The following is an 18,679-nucleotide window of genomic DNA, read 5'->3' as shown; positions in this document are numbered from 1 at the left end:
CCCTCTGGGGACCACAATCACTTCTGATTGAGAATCACAGACCTAGAAGCTACCTGAAGAAAGACAGTAATTTGAGATTCTGCTATTGGGGCGGGAAGATCCCCTGCAGGAAGAAATGGCAAGCCACTCCAGTATTCTTGCCTGGGAAATCACACGGACAGAGGAGCCTGGTGGGCTACAGTTCATGGGGTCACAAAGAGTCGGACACGACTTGAGTGTGCACACACACACACACACATATACGGAAAAGAAGACCGTTGGCAATTTACAGAGAGTCCTAGCTCTGTGCCAGGCTTGGAATAGAGGATTGGATGGAAAAACCCTGACTCCATGCTGGTTCTTTGCTTGCTGTCTCAGGTTGTAAGCAATGCCTGGGACAGAGAAAAGGGAAATGAAGGGGGCCAGGGGCAGCTGGAAGGAGAGCAGGTTAGAGATGATAGTTCTGCTGAGTTCATGGCACGTACTGTTTGTCTTCAACTTCCCAGGCTCACTGCTGCGGCTGCCTGCCTGGTTGATGGCCTTGACAATGAAGATGTACTTGGTGCCGCTCTGCAGCCCATGGACCGTGTAGTGGTTCTGCTTGATGTTGGGCACGATCATCCAGCTATCGGCCGAGTTGCACAGACCTGCAAAGCCAAGCAGACGTGGTGAGTTCTTTGGAGCAAGCATGGGGCAAATCTGTATATTAAGGTTGTGGAATTTTCAGTTATTGGGATCAGCAATGAAAAGCTTTGTGACTTCTTCAGGTGCCACCAATCAACTTGAGTGTTCAGTGTCTGCCTACAATAAGGACAGCAACCTGTATTTATTACTATATATTCTCACCATGTACTCTAAGTGGAAAGACCAGCTAAGATGACTGTTTTGCAAATTCTGTTCCACGTGGATGGGAGCAGTAGTATCTTAAGCACCATGCATGGTCATGTGTTACTAGGTGCTGTGGGATGGAAAGAAAGCAAGTGACCACACATCCCTCCCCCCAGCTTACATCATGATTACCGTTCAATCTTGGATCTCATCAATTTTGAGACTCACAGAGGGTAAGAACAGACCCAGATCATGTATGAGACATTGGCCTCACTAATGGAGCTGTAGGAGGTTCTATTTTTTTGCTTCTCATTCTCCACCCTGCCCAGGATGGGTGGGGAGGAGAGAGATGAGAGTCAGGCCCAGTACCAAAGAGATGTTTTCAGCATCAGCCATAGCTGCACAACAAAATGGCTTCCTTTTTCCTCATGTTCTTCCCAGCATCATAAAAGTAGTGACTCTGTGGCTACTCCTTCTAAAGAGATGGGATATGTTGTCTTTTACCTCCTGGCTTTGGATTTGGCTATGTGACCTGCTCTGGCCAAGAGAACGAGGCTGCAGTGACAACACACCAGTGGCAAGAGGAGACATCATAAGCGCTTGAGAGTCTGTGGCCCTCTTGGGCCTCTACCATGGGGAGAACATTCTGGATAGTCTGCTCATCCCAGTGGGAACAGAGACACAGGGACCAGCTCAATGGCCCAGCCAGTTCAGGACTGAGACCAGCAGAAACTGGCCAACACCAGCCCAACTTTGGACATGAGAGCTAAGAAAATGATTACGGGGCTTGTCTGTGGCCCAGTACTGGTGTGGTTGTAATTGATTCAGGACATGTGTTCCTACAAAAACCCTGGAGCCATGTGGCACCCAAAGGCAACTCAGGGCCCAGTGGAGCTCTGACAAAAGCATCACCAGGGGCTGTGACCAGCTGCATCCCCAGTGTGGCTGGTTCCAGAACAGAGCAGGGCCAGTGCTCTGGCTGCCCGCTGCAGGATGTGGTTTGAGGAGCAGTTTGTGGATTTACGATGCTGGGAAGAACATGAAGAAAAAGGAAGCCATTTTGTTGTGCAGCTGTGGCAAATGCTGAAAACATCTCTTTGGTACTGGGCCTGACTCTCGTCTCTCCGCTCTCCACCCATCAATCTCCACTCTAATCAAACCTTTGCCCAGCCCCCTGGTGACTGGGCTGTCATGGCTGTTTCCTGACTCTGGTGAATTTCCTTCACTAATTCTCAGTAGAAGGCCGAGCCCTTCCACTTCCTGAGGGGCTTCTCAACTTGCCACCCCTCCTTCCCTTTCAGGGGATTTGCAAGTCAAAGGGTTAGTTCATTTGATCTTGAGGCAACTTACACCTTGACCACACTTCATCTTACCTCTTTGAGTTTCTAAATGAAATGTACAAAGAAATCACAAATGCATATCCATACCAACCCACAAGTATGAGCATAGCAGTTCAAGATGTTCACGCCCCAACAGCTGTCTCTGAATCCTACTAAATACCATCTCCAAGTTTTCAGTTCGGCATTGTTCATGAATCTCACCAAAGAACTTAAAAATTATGAAAAATTATGTTAATTATGAAAATTCACCCCCTAAGATATGTACCTGGGGTACACAGTATTTTCAGCCACACTTCAGTGAGTCTTTAAATAAATAAATATACATGTTCACATATATGAGAAACCTTGTGAATTTTCTCTTACTCTTTTCATTTCCGTATCTCACAGAGTTGCCATAAAGCAAGGAAGTAATGTGAGGCTCAGACAAGAGGCTGAGGGTGGTGTGTCAGTGTTTGGAGATGTACTAGAGTAACTAAGGCCCCATTCACCCCTCACCCCCAGCATCCCCCTCATTCTCATACCAGTTCTCACCTGTATAAGACCGAGGTACACATCCACACGTAGCTTAGTAACATGGGACTCTCCCACTTACATCTCTCTCTTGATCCTTTCTCATTTCCCCTTTTCCCTGAACATAGAGGTAACAAACTCAACACTTCAGGCAAGTGTCACAACCAAACAGCAGATGTTGATCCAACCAAAGAAGGGTCATTTTGAATTCTGAGCTCTGGGCCCTAAGAAGCCTCTAACTCACCTTTGGATTCTGAGCTCTGGGCCCTAAAAAGCCAATAACTCACTTTAGATATTTAATAATACTATTACAGTACTAATAAAACAACAGACAGAAAACAAACTTAAAGTTATCAAAGGGGAATGGTGAAGAACAAATTAGGAAGTTGAGATTAACTCAGACATACACACACACAAAATAGGTAATCAACAAGGACCTATTATAGAGCACAGGGAACTCTACTCAATAGTTTGCAATAGCGTGTAAGGGAAAAGAATCTGAGAAAAATATGTATAGCTGAATCACTGTGCTGTTCACCTGAAACTCACACAAACTGCAGATCAACTATACTTCAATAAAAATTAAAAAGTGAAAGAATGAGCTTTTCTGTTCTAGGATAGCCCACTCATATTCCTAGACCTTTGTCAATAGCAGTCTGGCATGCAAGCGAACAATAACAGCATTCACTAGAGTCAACTGAGAATCCTATCAATGTTGGTGCATTTACACCGTTCCTGTTTAATTGCAGATGTCACAGCAAAATGACTATTGTGGTCAAAGAAAGCAAATGTAAAAATGTTTCAATAAACTTTACATCACTGTATAACCCCGATGTGGGGTTTCATGTGATGGGGGAATGCTTTCAGCAACATTGTAAAGCAGATGTCTGAAATTGCTGCAAACTGCAACTTGGCTTACAGTCCGAAGTCTTAACCTAAAACAAAAAGATTAAATGCTTCAGAAACCCTTTCCAAACTAAAAAGGGACCCTGACCATCCTGATTATTTTGAAGAGGTCACTAATTTTTTTCTGTGAATATTAAAAGAACAAAATGTTTATGGAGTAGTAAAATGTGATTGGATAACTTGACCCTGGGACAGTCTGCTTTCATGAATGCTAACGCTTAAAATTTAGGCTTAACTCCATCGCCAAGGTCACAGTTGAGGAGTTGATTATAAATGCCAGGAAAGCAGTCCTATGTCGACCATTCTCTGGTGGGGCCTGGAGTAAGCGGGATGCCTCAAAGTGCACCATTATTGTATTGCTAGTGTTGGTCAAGTGCCAGCACCACTTAACTTCTTGCATATGGCGCCAAGCACCAGACTTCTCTGCCTCGATACCCCACTGTGTCGGGACTGATGACCAGGTTTTATTCATCACTTTATGAAACACCCGCATAACTATCCCAACTAAAACGCGTACTTCTCTCTAAAGTCATTTTCAATCATCTTTGATGGGATGCCAACACTCACCTTCTCCAATTCAGCCTGAAGTAGTAAAACAACAGTGGAACTTGGAAGATAATTAGTTCATATGGCAACAGTCTAGTTAGGTGATTCTGTACTTTTTTTCCCTCATTCACAATGCGTCAGAAGCATCTCCCTACATGATGGTGCTCATTACAAGATCCTAGTTATGTTTGGGATTTCAGAGCCCTGTAGAGCAACTGTCTGTCGTCTTACAGTAAAACATTATGTATAAAACATTACGCAACAATGGACACCCTTTAGAGAGACTGCATACCAGCTTCTAACACCCTTTGTCTCTTCGACCAGATTGGAAAGAAGTGAATGCTCTCTTCCTTCTTCTGAATACAAATGGTATATGTCTAAAAACCTTCATGAATATTTTCAAAATGACTAAAATAAATTAAATACAGATAACTACTTTGCCATGAAAGCCTGAAGACATGGATCCTTTGACTTTTGCCAATAATAAAAATAGGCTGCTGGGAAAAGGTTCCAATTGAAGATTTTCAATGATGCATTAAAAATCGTTTTGGAAAAAACATGGAAACATTGTAAAATTAAATACATATCTATGTCTCAACAAGCAATTCGTTAACATCTACAGTCATAAGCCTGTTCATAAAAATGAAAAATAAAAAATTAACATTGTCATTAATTTTGCATTTGAGTGTATGAATTTAATTAGGGATAGTCTTTTTATAAGATTAAAAAGCTCCAGAGATAGTATCTAATTATCCTTCACGAAAGTCAGTTGAGGGCAATTAACTAGAATTTATTATGACAAGTGAAGGAACCATGACTTAGGACAGTAAAAGTCTGCCTCGTGACACATGGAGCTACAGCCAGCTTTGGAGCATTCTTTCTCCTAATTTTCCATAGAGTTTTATACTCTTAGATCTTATCATTCAGTAGAACATCTGCAAAGGACAGTCTTTTCAACTGGCAGGAGAGATGAACAAACAACATTCAGTGAAGGCCTTTCATGTGAAGACTGTGTTAAATGTTATTGTGTAGATCAGGGGTCCCCAACCCTTGGGCCATGGACTGGTACTGGTCCATGGCCTGTTACAAACTGGGCCACACAGCAGGAGGTGAGCAGGTTGGCCTCAAAAAAAACGGTTCCTGGTGCCAAAAAGGTTGGGGACGGTTGATGTAGATGATCCTGGCAAACTGCATGACTGGCCTTTACCATGTGACAAAAGATATAATGACAGTGAGTCTAGTCTATATTTTTGTAGGAACAGTAACACTGAATAACAGAATGGGAAAGACTAGAGATCTCTTCAAGAAAATTAGATACCAAGGGAACATTTCACGCAAAGATGGGCTCAATAAAGGACAGAAATGGTATGGACCTAACAGAAGCAGAAGATATTAAGAGGTGGCAAGAATACACAGAAGAACTGTACAAAAAAGATCTTCACGACCAAGATATTCACGATGGTGTGATCACTCACCTAGAGCCAGACATCCTGGAATGTGAAGTCAAGTGGGCCTTAGAAAGCATCACTATGAACAAAGCTAGTGGAGGTGATAGAATTCCAGTTGAGCTATTTCAAATCCTGAAAGATGATGCTGTCAAAGTGCTGAACTCAATATGCCAGCAAATTTGGAAAACTCAGCACTGGCCAAAGACTGGAAAAGGCCAGTTTTCATTCCAATCTCAAAGAAAGGCAATGCCAAAGAATGCTCAAACTGCTGCACAATTGCACTCATCTCACATGCTAGTAAAGTAATGCTCAAAATTCTCCAAGCCAGGCTTCAGCAATACGTGAACTGTGAACTTCCAGACGTTCAAGCTAGTTTTAGAAAAGGCAGAGGAACCAGAGATCAAATTGCCAACATCCAATGGATCATGGAAAAAGCAAGAGAGTTCCAGAAAAACATCTATTTCTGCTTTATTGACTATGCCAAAGCCTTTGATTGTGTGGATCACAATAAACTGTGGAAAATTCTGAAAGAGATGGGAATACCAGACCACCTGACCTGTCTCTTGAGAAACCTGTATGCAGGTTGGGAAGCAACAGTTAGGACTGGACATGGAACAACAGACTGGTTCCAAATAGGAAAAGGAGTATGTCAAGGCTGTACATTGTCACCCAGCTTATTTAACTTCTATGCAGAGTACATCATGAGAAACACTGGGCTGGAAGAAGCACAAGCTGGAATCAAGATTGCCGGGAGAAATATCAATAGCCTCAAATATGCAGATGATAGCACCCTTATGGCAGAAAGTGAAGAGCCTCTTGATAAAAGTGAAAGAGCGAGTGAAAAAACTGGCTTAAAGCTCAACATTCAGAAAACGAAGATCATGGCATCCGGTCCCATCACTTCATGGGAAATAGATGGGGAAACAGTGGAAACAGTGTTAGACTTTATTTTGGGGGGCTCCAAAATCACTGCAGCCATGAAATTAAAAGACGCTTACTCCTTGGAAGAAAAGTTATGACCAACCTAGATAGCATATTGAAAAGCAGAGACATTACTTTGCCAACAAAGGTCCGTCTAGTCAAGGCTATGGTTTTTTCAGTGGTCATGTATGGATGTGAGAGTTGGACTGTGAAGAAAGCTGAGCACTGAGGAATTGATGCTTTTGAACTGTGGTGTTGGAGAAGACTCTTGAGAGTCCACTGGACTGCAAGGAGATCAAACCAGGTCAGCCCTGGGTGTTCTTTGGAAGGAATGATGCTAAAGCTGAAACTCCAGTATTTTGGCCACCTGATGTGAAGACTTGACTCATTGGAAAAGACTCTGATGCTGGGAGGGATTAGGGGCAGGAGGAGAAGGGGATGACAGAGGATGAGATGGCTGGATGGCATCACAGATTCGATGGACGTGAGTCTGAGTGAACTCCGGGAGTTGGTGATGGACAGGGAGGCCTGGCGTGCTGCGATTCATGGGGTCGCAAAGAGTCGGACACGACTGAGCGACTGAACTGAACTGAACACTGGCAAACACAGAGCTAAGACCTTTACTTTTAGTATCTCAACGATGTGAAGCTAAAAGATTACCTCTTCTTACAGATGAAGAAATAGATTCAGAAGATGTTCAATACTTTGTCCCAAATGATAGTGCTACTGAGGTGAGGACCAAAGCTGGGATTCAAATCCAGGTCTCCTTCAATCATAACAACTATGCCTAACAGTTAAGAAAAGAATAATCTATGGCCTAAAAACACATGAAACTATGCTCAACATCACTCATTATTAGAGAAATGCAAATCAAAACTACAGTGAGGTATCACTTACTTTGGTCAGAATGGCCATCATCAAAAAGTCTACAAATATCAAGTGCTACAGAGGGTGTGGAGAAAAGGGAACCCTCCTACTATGTTGGTGGGAATGAAAATTAGTACAACCACTATGCAGAACTTTATGAAGGTTCCTTAAGAAACTAAATATAGATCTACCATATGATCCAGCAATCCCCACTCCTGGGCACATATCTGCAGAAAACCATAATTTGAAAAGATACATGCATCTCAATGTTCACTGTGGCACTATTTACAATAGTGATGACATGGAGGCAACCTGAATGTCCACTGACAGATAAATGCACAGTGAAGATGTGGTACAGATATATGGTGGAATATTACTCAGCCATTAAAAATGAAATAATGCCATTTGCAGCAACATGGATGGACCTAGGGATGATCATACTAAGTGAAATACGTCAGACAAAGATAAGTATCATATGGTATCACTTATTCATGGAATCTAAAAAAAACAGCATAAATGAACTTATTTATAAAACAGAAAAACACTTTGAAAACAAATTTGTGGCTACCCATGGGGAGAGGTCAGGGGAGGGATAAATTAGGAGTTTGGGATTAGGATATTTCCACTACTATATATATAATAGATAATCAACAAAGACCTACTGTGTAACACAGGGAACTAAACTCATTATTCTCTAATAATCTATATGGGACAAGAAACTGTTAAAGGATAGATATGGGTACATACATATATAATTGAATCGCTTTCCTGTATACCTGAAATTAACACAACATTGTAAATCAACTATAATACAAAGATTAAAATAAAAAATAAAGTGATATAGACCCAAGGTTGATAACAACAAAAAAATGATGAAATAACACTCAAAAAGTAAGTAATACTAAATGTATGATATAATGACTAAACCATATAATTCCACCAGAACATGCTGTTAACCCCATAAACTCCCATATATTTTTCCCCAATGGTGCTACTCCCCTCCCATCACAGAGGTAACCATCATCCTAATTTTTATAGTTTTTAGACCATGTGTACATCTCTAAACAAAATAGTTTAACTTATACATATACAGATACTCATAGTGCATTGATAAAGAAATCAGGAGATAAAAGTAACAATATTCTTGTAAGATTCATCCATATGGTTTGCTGGAGATCAATAATTTTCAATGCTATTTGGCCTATTGTTTTTACTAGTATAGTACAAATGAGTGCTACCATCTTCTTAGTCAGGAAAGACAAGCCAATAAATACTCTGTACTCTCTCTTTCCTTGTCTTCCCTTGATATTTAAATTTAGGAATGCAATTGATCTGAAAACAGTCACTCAATAGAGAAATCAATAGGGCGTGCGATACTCACTCACAACATTGGCTTGTCCGGTGAAGATGGTGTACTGGAGCTCATAGGAAACCACACTGAATTCGTCATCGGAGGTCCAGTGAACGGTTATGGTGTCATAGGAAGCTGTGCAGAGCTCTTCTCTAATTGTGGGAGGGTTGGGAGCTGTGGGAAACAAGAAGGTCATCAGCAGAGAAGCAGACACGTCTGGGATCCCTTTCAAAGGAGTTGTCCTGATAGTCAAAGCAGGCCTTTAAAAATCTATCCATCAGAACTATCATCGTGGAGACAGTGATCCCAATCCAAAGAACATTTCGTTAGCTGGTTATCACTGTGATTTTTCCCAGGTGGTGTGACTTCAGCCAGCCAATATTTTCTCTCTGTGCATCATGAAAGCATGTCTATAAGGGTAAGTAAACAAGACTCTCTTATTCATGGAAGAAAACATTTTAAACAAAAAGTAACCAAGATGAACTTTTGTCATTTTGCCCCCATTTTGAGGATGCAAACTTTTTCAGTGAAGAGCTAGATGGTCAATATTTTAGGCTTTGTGGGTCATATGGTCTCTGCTGTTGCTGTTCAGTTGCTAAATTGTGTCTGACTCTTTGTGACCCCATGGACTGCAGCATGCCAGGCCTCCCTGTCCCTCACTGTCTCCCGGAGTTTGCCCAAGTTCATGTCTGTTGAGTTGGTGATGCTGTCCAAGCATTTCATCTTCTGCTGCCCTGGTCTCTGCTGCAACTACTCAATTCTGCCTTTGTACAGAAAGCAGCCAGAGACCATTTGTCCACTGATAGACATGGGAGGTTCTAGTAGAACTTTATTAACAAAAACAGGTGAAGACCAGATTTGGCATGGGAGCCAAACTTAGCCAACTTCTGAGCTCCAACATGCCACAGATTTTTATATGCAGCCACTCATCTGGAAAAATGCTGATGTTTGTTAACCCTTAACAAATCAGCCAAATAATTCTTCAAAAACTTTCTTTTGATAGATGTGTTGATGCCTTATGAAAATTTGTTAGTGGGGTTCTATTTTCCTCTCATTTTTCAGTTTATAGGTGATATTTCTTTTTTATTTTTATTTATTTATTTATTTATTTATTTATTTAATTTTACTTTACAATTCTGTATTGGTTTTGCCATACATTGACATGAATCCACCACGGTTTCAAATTAAGAAGATGATTAACAGTCATATCTAAGAAGTACATTCTCTTTCCCCAAGAAAAACAGGATTCCTTGGCATTTGATTAAGTTTATCATTGGGCAAGGCTGCTGTTTTATGTCTTGAACACATTCTGCAGCAGAGAAGTCTAAATCCTACCCAAATGATGATTTTTCAGTTGACTTCTACTGGATTGATTTCAATAACTGGTTTTATGAGATGAGTTTGTGAGCAAGAAAAAGCCTGGGCATTGAGTGCTTTGCATGGGCAATAATATTTTAGAGCAGGGGCTGGCAAACTATGCCTATGGGCCAAATCTGGCCCATTGCCTGTTTTTGTAAATAAAGTTTTATTGGAACACGGCCAGGCTCATTCCTTTACGTATTGTCTCTGGCTGCCTTTGTGCAATAGCAGAGTTGAATAGTAGTGACCATATGTCCTGCAGAGCCTAAAATATGTACTATGTGGCCCTTTACAGTCAAAGTTTGCCAAGCCCTGGTTTAAAGAATCAATCCAGGCCTGTGTTTCCATTCTTCTGTACACCAGAACCTAACTTCAAAAGAAGAAGTAATCTGCATCTGACAGATGAGCCATGTTTGCTTACACTGTTTAGAGAATTCTTTACTGCTTGAAACTTTGGTTAGGATGGATGACTCCTAAAGAAACCTGAGGAGGGAGGAAAGTTTATGAAAATGGCAAAATTTAAAATTTTGATTGTTTTAGTAGTCTTCACTTTGCCACCTGAAGATACATCCAGGCCAACTATTATATGAAGCCGACTAACTTTTATGTCTGCAGCATAAAGTCAGTTAACCCAGCTTAGTCTATTGGTTATTGAATTCCACGAACACTGTGGAGCGCTTACATGCAGCAGGCACTGCATTCAGGTGTGCAGTAAGAAATACTACACAGCCATTAAGAAGAATGAAATAATGTCATCTGCCATGGATTTAAGAGATTATCCTACTAAGTGCCATACGTCAGATAGGAAAAAAATACCATATCATTTATATGTGGAATCTAAAATATGACATAAATGAAACACTCTATGAAACAAACAGGTTGACAGACATAGAGAACAGACTTGTGGTTGCCAAGGGGTGGGAGACGGATGCAGTGGGAGTTTGGGATTAGCAGATGTAAACTGTTACTTTTATTTTTTTTAATAATTCTACTCTATTTTATTTATTTTTTAAGTCTTTCCTAAATTTTAAAAATTAATTAATTCATTTTTTAGAGGCTAATTACTTTATAATATTGTATTGGTTTTGCCATACATTGACATGAATCCACCACGGGTGTACATGTGTTCCCCATCCTGAACTTCCCTCCCACCTCCCTCCCCATCCCATCTCTCTGGGTCATCCCAGGGCACCAGCCCCGAGCACCGTGTCTCATGCATTGAACCTGGACTGGTGATCCGTTTCACATATGATAATATACGTTTCAATGCCATTCTCCTTTTAGAGTGGATAAACAACAAGGTCCTTCTGTAGAGCATAGGGAAATATACTCAATATCCCATGATAAACCATAATGGAAAAGAATTTTAAAAAGAGTGGATATATGTATATGTATAACTGGATCACTTTGCAGTACACCTGAAACTACTACAACATTGTGAATAAATTATACTTCAACAAAATACAATTTTTAAAAGAGATAACTTGAAAAAAAAAGTTGTTCACTAAGATCAAAGGACTCTACAGAGCCCTTTTAAAGCATTCTTTCTGGAATATGACTTGATATATCTGTCTCCCCAAGTATCCACGTGCAAGATGTGGATCCATGTGATGTGACTTGGATGAAGAGATGACCTTCCACGGGGGAGGCCCAGCTGCATCATAAAACATGCTTGTTACTGTCTGTGTGGTCCCTGTTAGTGTGGGATCACCCTGCATGGATCACTGGAGAAATATTTATTCTCTCATCATCTAAACAGTTCCTGGAATTATTTCTCTGTCAACTACTGTAGATTTGGTTTTTTCTGCACTGCTATATATGATTAAATATAAAGAAAAGTGTTGGAAATAGGCAGGTAGCTGGGAGACACATGGCTATAGCTGTAATCAGAGAGGAAATGTCACCTCTCTGGCTTATTCACTTGACATACCATTTAGAGGCATGTCAGGGGCAAAAAAAAAAATCTTGTTTTAATAGTCAGGCAGGCTAACCCTGTTTTGATTATAAAGCCAATGGCTTTGTCCTAAAAAGTCAATATCCAATTTACTGTAAATGAGAACAGCAGTGGGTTTCCAATTTCAATATTCACGCAATTGGTCCCATAACTGTTATTTTCTTGCTTCTATCATAAACAGGACACAAGCAATGGTGGGCTAATACTTCACAAACACTTCATTTCCTGCTTACAAATGCCTGATAAACTATTTGGACTTGGCAATATCAGCCAAGCATTGTATGTTATGGCCAGGATCGATGTTATGTCTAGAAATGGCCCAAATTTGTATTGGAGGTTGACAGCTAAGAAGGCATAATAACAGGTACCCCATATGGTCTCTCGTTTGGCATAAACAGTCATTGGGATGATATATGGTGTACACATGACAAGTCAGTGCAAACTAAGGTCACAATTTCCCCTGCAGTCAGTACCTTGGCATTCACACACAGATTAGAATGGGCATACATTTCCTGAAATGCTATTAAACAACTATTGGGAAAGGGGGAGGACACACTCTTATCAATAAGACACTGATTTTGTGCAGAAATGGCCACATGCCCAGCCAAACATTTTGCAGTCGTCTTTGCCCTTGGGCATGACCTTGCAACATGGATCTGGCCCATAAGACAGAAGTGGAAATTTCCTGGATGGGTCTTTTTTACTTTTTTACAAAAGATTTACTTATTATTTTGGCTCTACTGGGTCTTCATTGGTACACATGGGCTTTCTATAGTTGCAGTGAGCAGGGCCTATTCTCTATTTGCAGAGCACAGGCTTCTCATAGCAGTAGCTTTTCTTGTTGCAGAGCATGGGCGCTAGGGCTCATGGGCTTCCGTAGTTGAGGCACACGGACTTGGTTGCCATGCGGCATGTGGGATTCTACAGAAACAGGGATTGAACCCATGTCCTCAGCATTGGCAGGCGATCCTTAACCCCTGGACCACCAGGGAAGCCCTGGATTGGTCTGTCTGCTGAACAAGGTTTTGGTTTTCCTGGTAGACAGAGCTTTTGGTCATCATTTCCCCTCTTGTCCTTTTCTTTTTGTCTAACTTGGGCATAATGCTTGGAGGTGGAGTTGTAATGGAATCATGTGGCAAGATGAGGATAGCAAAGCAGAAAAAGAGAGCCTGGTGTCTGAGGTCATCACAGAACTGCTGTCCAGCCATGAGTGGCACACCTCTGCTATCCTGTTTTCTGTGATAGGAATCCTCTCTGAGGGGTTCAGTCACTGCTCACTGGATTTTCTCTTGTTGCAAACACACCCATTCCCACATGATACAAGAATAAAGGAGACTTTTATTGAATAGGATGCTATCATATAAAGCATTTCAGTGCCAGAAAGGCTGACCTGAATGGTCTGGTATAGTAGTCATGAGCTCCATGTGGCTCTTGACATTGCAATTAAACTTTAATTAAAGCAAACTACAAGTAAAAACTGAGTTCAGTTCAGTCGCTCAGTCGTGTCCGACTCTTTGCGAACTCATGAACCGCAGCACGCCAGGCCTCCCTGTCCATCACCAACTCCTGAAGTTTACCCAAACTCATGTCCAGTAAAAACTCAGCACATGTCAAATTTTCAGTAACCCTATGTGGCTAGTAGGTACTTGACTGGACAGTGTGGATGGAGACTGTTCTTACCATCTTAGAAAGTTCTATGGAATAGTGTTAGTTTAGATAAATCTCAGAGCTATATCCATGAATAGCTGAAATCCAGTTTGATTCCTTACTGGACATGCTTTCTGAGTCAATTTCTTCCTTTCTTCCTAGGAATTATATGGTTTGAAAGAATTCCCTACGATAAGATGTTTCTAGAGTGACTTACCTCCCTTGCAAATGCACAAAGGCTAAAAATAACACCCTGGGTCCAGGTAAGGAAAAAACTGGTCTTCTGGGTACAGCACCCTTGAATATACAAGTGTGCTTTCTAACCACAGAATAGAAAAATACACATTACCCAGTGCTCCCTCTCTCCTACTTCCCTTTTCCCAGCTGTGTGTGTGTGCACGCATGTTCTCTCTCTTGCTCTCTCTCTCTCACACACACACATGATGAGAGTGGAGATGCTGATGTGGTGCTCAGTTAAGGATGTGGTCTCTTGAAGGTGGTAGATCCTAAGTTCAGTGCACACTTGGATTCACTCTGTACACAGAGCTTCTCTGAAGTCACAGGCATTGCAGCCTTGGACAACACAGATAAAGTTGTCTAGTCAGTCCATATTCTATCATGTTTGTTCTTGCCTTAGTTGTTTAATTGCTCAGTCGTGTCCAACTCTTTTGTGACCTCATGGACTGTAGCCCACCAGGCTCCTCTGTCCATGGGATTCTCCAGACAAAAATACTGGAGCAGGTTGCCATTTCCTTCTCCAGGGGACCATCCCAACCCAGGGATCGAACCTGAATCTCCTACATTGGCAGGTGGTATCTTTACACTGAGCTACCTGGGAAGCCCAGGGGTTGACAGCAGAGAAAAATTTGGGAGCATGGTTAGGAATAGGAGTAGCCTGAGGTTTTCTTGTATTATGGCTGATTTTGTTTTTTAAGCTTGACCCCAGAGAAAAAGCCTGTCAGAAACCACAGAACTGAAACATGGCACCAGGAATCCTACTGTGATCTGGGGGACATTTGCTATGGTGACCTTCGCCAAGATGAAATCCAGCCTTTTAGTAGAAAGAACAGAGATCTTTGGAGTGTGTACAGACCTGAGGTAAATCCTAATTCTGCCTCTCCCTAGCTGTCTGACCTCCAGCAAGATGCATGCCTCTACTGTTTGCAAAATGAGGATTATAATACCTGACCTCAATTCGATGTTGTGAAGGTTAAACACCAAGAGGTGGAGCAGGGTAGATACCCCATCAGAGTTAGCTGCCACGTTTTTCTCTGCCAAGGTACTGTGAGAGTCATCTGCCTTGTGGACATGAAATGGAAAACAGCCACGCTAACCCTATACTGGCTGACAAGAGGTATCATGTGTGGTACCCATACTCTGAGAAAAAATGGTGGTAAGTGTGCTTTTAGTGACCTAGATTATCTTTTTGCCTGTGCCCCCAATTGAATCTTGGGCTGTATTATTTTGCTTAGGAAAAAAAAAAGGAATGTCAAACATTTTTTACAGGAATATTAGACTCCATTCCTCACCAGAAGTCCACACCTCTGGTTTTAGGAAACTCATCTAGTGGCAAAGTTTTGTATTACTGAATATACCCGGTATTTAAGAAAATACCAAAGACATTACCTGTAAGGTAATCCAGACATTCTAGTAATTTCTTCTCTCGGGAAAAATCTAAGGCAAAGGTGTCGAATGTGTCATTGAGGTTGATTTCAGGAATGAGGACCTGGGATGATGCTGTTGCCATGGAGACTCTGTAATTGAAACAAAACAACTTTTTAGAAATGTCAAGCCAGCTTTTACCATCATTGCACAGGAATGAAAAAAATAAAAGGAAAAGAAATGTCATTAAAAAATAGTGGTTTTGATGTAAGCTCTTATATATAGGATGGATAAATGACAGGGTCTTACTATATAGCACAGGGAACTGCAGAATATTCAATACTGTGTGATAAACCATAACGGAAAAGAATATGAAAAATATATATATATGTGTAACTGAGTCACTTTGCTGTACAGCAGAAATAAATACAACATTGTAAATCTGCTATACTTCAATTAAAAATAATTTTTTTTAATGTCAAAAAAACCCACAAAAACCAGTGCCGTTTTTGTATGTGAGCCTTAAAAAGAATCTCAGAATGGCACAAGCAGCAACACATGCAAATGAGCACAAGCTTCAAGAGAAGGCAGAGGACGTGGGAAAACAGCAGAATGGCTTCCTCCCTTCCTTTTTACTATCAGAAAAAAATTCCCCATGGAGGCGAAAGAATATTCATATTTCACATTACTGTGTATGTAACTGCTTGCCCCCCGCACGTCTAACCCAAGCGAGAAGCACACGGCCCCAGGCATTTCTTCACACATCTGTCTGGGAAACTGTTTGTTCCTTTCAGACCCGACCCTGCTCCACTTCAAAAAGGAATCTCCCAAATTTCAAGCTGCATATATGCAAAGTGAAGATTAAAACAGAATGTTCCCAGATATTGGATTAGTTTAATCAATGACTAGCCTCTCTCTAAAATAAACATTAAAAAAGGAGTTTTGGTCTGGCTCGTTTTCATTCTCCCTGTCCTCATTTTCTTGCACCATATTCCCAGCAGATGCCATAGAAAATACGTATGAGCTTTCTCACACATTTCCCTGATGGATCCACTGTTTCTCTTCTTCTTTAGGGTTGCTAGTTAGACTTCTCGTGTATACTCTATAAAGCAAACTATTGGTATGCGTCAATCTCCTGCAATGGAATGTCACGTGATTGGAAAAGTTATCAATAGCAGACCATTTTGACTCATTAAAGAATGCAAGTGGTCCTTCTAAGAACAAGAAAATTATGGGATGATGTAAACCACTTCTGAGCGCATCAAACTATGCTAGACTCGTAATCTTGTTGATTCTGGTATTTCAGGACATTAAAAAAACACCACCAAGGGCCTATTATGTGTATCATGCTAGGAAATTTTGAGCAAAGAAACAACCTTTACCTAGTTACTTATTTTCTAATTAAGGGCACTTATGCTCATGTTTATAAGGCCATAAAGCTAGTTGGCAGCAGCCAGGAAGAGAATTCTAGGTCTGTACTCTTCCATTTCATCTGGAAAAATTTCAGCCAGGTTACTCTATGAGGTAGATCTCTTCTTGCATCTCTTAATGGCTCTTAAAGTTTTGGATTTTATAAAGAAATATATCTTGGCTATAAAAATTACATCTGTGGGCATGTCTGTACAATGGAATATTATTCAGTCATAAAAGGGAATGAAATACTGATAGATGCTATGATGTGTACAAACCTTGAAAGTATTATGCTAAGTGAAAGAAGCCAGAGACAAAAGGCCACATCTTGTATGACACAGTTACGTGAAATGTCCATAATAGAAAGTAAACTGGTGGTTGCCAGGGGTTGGGGGCAAGGGGACAGTGGGGAGTGATTACATAATGGGTGTGGGGTTTTCTTTTGGGGTGAGGAAAATCATTTGGAACTTCATAGAGGCAGGAATTGTACAATGTTGTGAATGTACTGAATGCTAATGAACTGTTCACTGTAAAATGGTTAGTTTTATGTTATGCAAAATTTACCTTGATTAAAAAAAAGTCAGTCCTGTGAAATGCTCAAAATCCTTAGAAATAAAGTTTCTATAATTGTACTTCTGGCACATATTCAGTGCTACAGAGGGAAGGAAGTAGAGAGGACAATCAACAGGAATGATACTGAGGTCCACAGATGAAAGTTTGAAGAGGCCTAAACCCTGGAAAGCAAAGTTTCAAGTGTTTGAACGAAGATGGAGAATCTAAACTCACCACTCTAGCTTTTCACCAAGAAACAGTGAATAGCAGAGTTGTGTCATTTTATTAGCTAATTATTGTACCCAAGAGAACTGGACTAATTATTATGACAAGTGCTAACTCAGACTCATGGATAAAGGAATGGTTGCTAGGCAATTTTCACACATGGTCAAACTGAACTTAAGAAATGCTTTCCTTATGACCTATTATCACAAAACTCCTTCAAACTCAGATCTTAGGATTAGTCAACAACTATTCAATGAATATTGAGTAAGCCCTGCAATTATGTCATTTACTAAAGAGCTCAAAATATTTGCATCCATGCAGAAAAGTTCAAAGAAATGCTACAGCGTCATTTGAACTCCTCAAATAAAAATTTCAAAGTGAAACCCCAGTCATTTCTGTTTTATGATGTCCAACAGGGAGAAGTGTGCCAAGCTATTATGAAACAAGCACTGAACTTTCTATTGTGCTTCTCTGCTCTTCCCATGGGGCACAGACCTTGTACGCACCAAGTTAGAGGATCTCAAATGCTCTGAACAGATAATCTCGAGCTGTTACTTCCCCTGTCCTATGGCACCAGCTTCTGTTCATGTTCATCAAAATAGATTTCATTGCCAAGTTTCTCCTGGTTCTGTTGTCCAGAAACAATCAACTAAACCATGCTTTAGTCAGGGACGTTGTTGACAATGCCTGCCATCCTTTTTAGAAAATAATTCTATTTATTTTTGGCCATGCTGGGTCTTTGTTGCTATGTGGGCTTTTCTCTAGCTGTGGCGAGCAGGGGCTATCCTCTGTTGCAGTGCACAGGCTTCTCACTGCAGTGGCTTCTCTTGTTGGGGAGCATGGGCTGTAGGGGGGAGCATGGGCTGTAGGGGGGAGCATGGGCTGTAGGGCATGCGGGCTTCAGTAGCTGTGGTTCCCAGGCTCTAGGCACAGACTGAGAAGTTGCGAAGCACAGGTTTAGTTGCCCCATGGCGTGTGGGCTATTCCCAGACCAGGGATCGAACTTGTGTCTCCTTAAATTGGCAGGCACATTCTTTAGCACTGAGCCACCAGGGAATCCCAATGCATGCCATCTTGATGGTGGGGACTTAGAAGAATGGAAACAAAAAGAATGAAAGTTCCTAAGCCTCAGGGGCAAAGACTGACTAAAAGACTCTTGGGAGATGACTGCAGCGTTTAACAGCTACACATTATTATTATTATTATTATTATTTTTGATGGAAGGAAAGATATT

The 18,679-nt window shown here is 41.1% G+C and overlaps 1 protein-coding gene across 3 annotated transcripts in view; it reads right to left on the bottom strand.

Moving 5' to 3' along the window:
• MID1 (midline 1) overlaps positions 1-18,679 on the bottom strand; it is a 197,368-nt gene that overhangs the window by 11,485 nt on the left and 167,204 nt on the right. For all 3 annotated transcript variants that reach the window (XM_040266480.1, XM_040266482.1, XM_040266481.1), the window contains 3 exons: positions 15,283-15,410; positions 8,727-8,870; positions 465-626 (listed from right to left, as the gene is read on the bottom strand). In XM_040266480.1, the coding sequence (XP_040122414.1) occupies positions 465-626; positions 8,727-8,870; positions 15,283-15,410 (434 nt within the window). The remainder of the gene's footprint in view (positions 1-464; positions 627-8,726; positions 8,871-15,282; positions 15,411-18,679) is intronic.

The sequence above is a fragment of the Oryx dammah genome, unplaced genomic scaffold (genome assembly GCF_014754425.2).
Source record: "Oryx dammah isolate SB20612 unplaced genomic scaffold, SCBI_Odam_1.1 HiC_scaffold_23, whole genome shotgun sequence".
Classification (NCBI taxonomy): domain Eukaryota; kingdom Metazoa; phylum Chordata; class Mammalia; order Artiodactyla; family Bovidae; genus Oryx; species Oryx dammah.
This window is presented reverse-complemented; position numbering and strand designations above follow the sequence as displayed.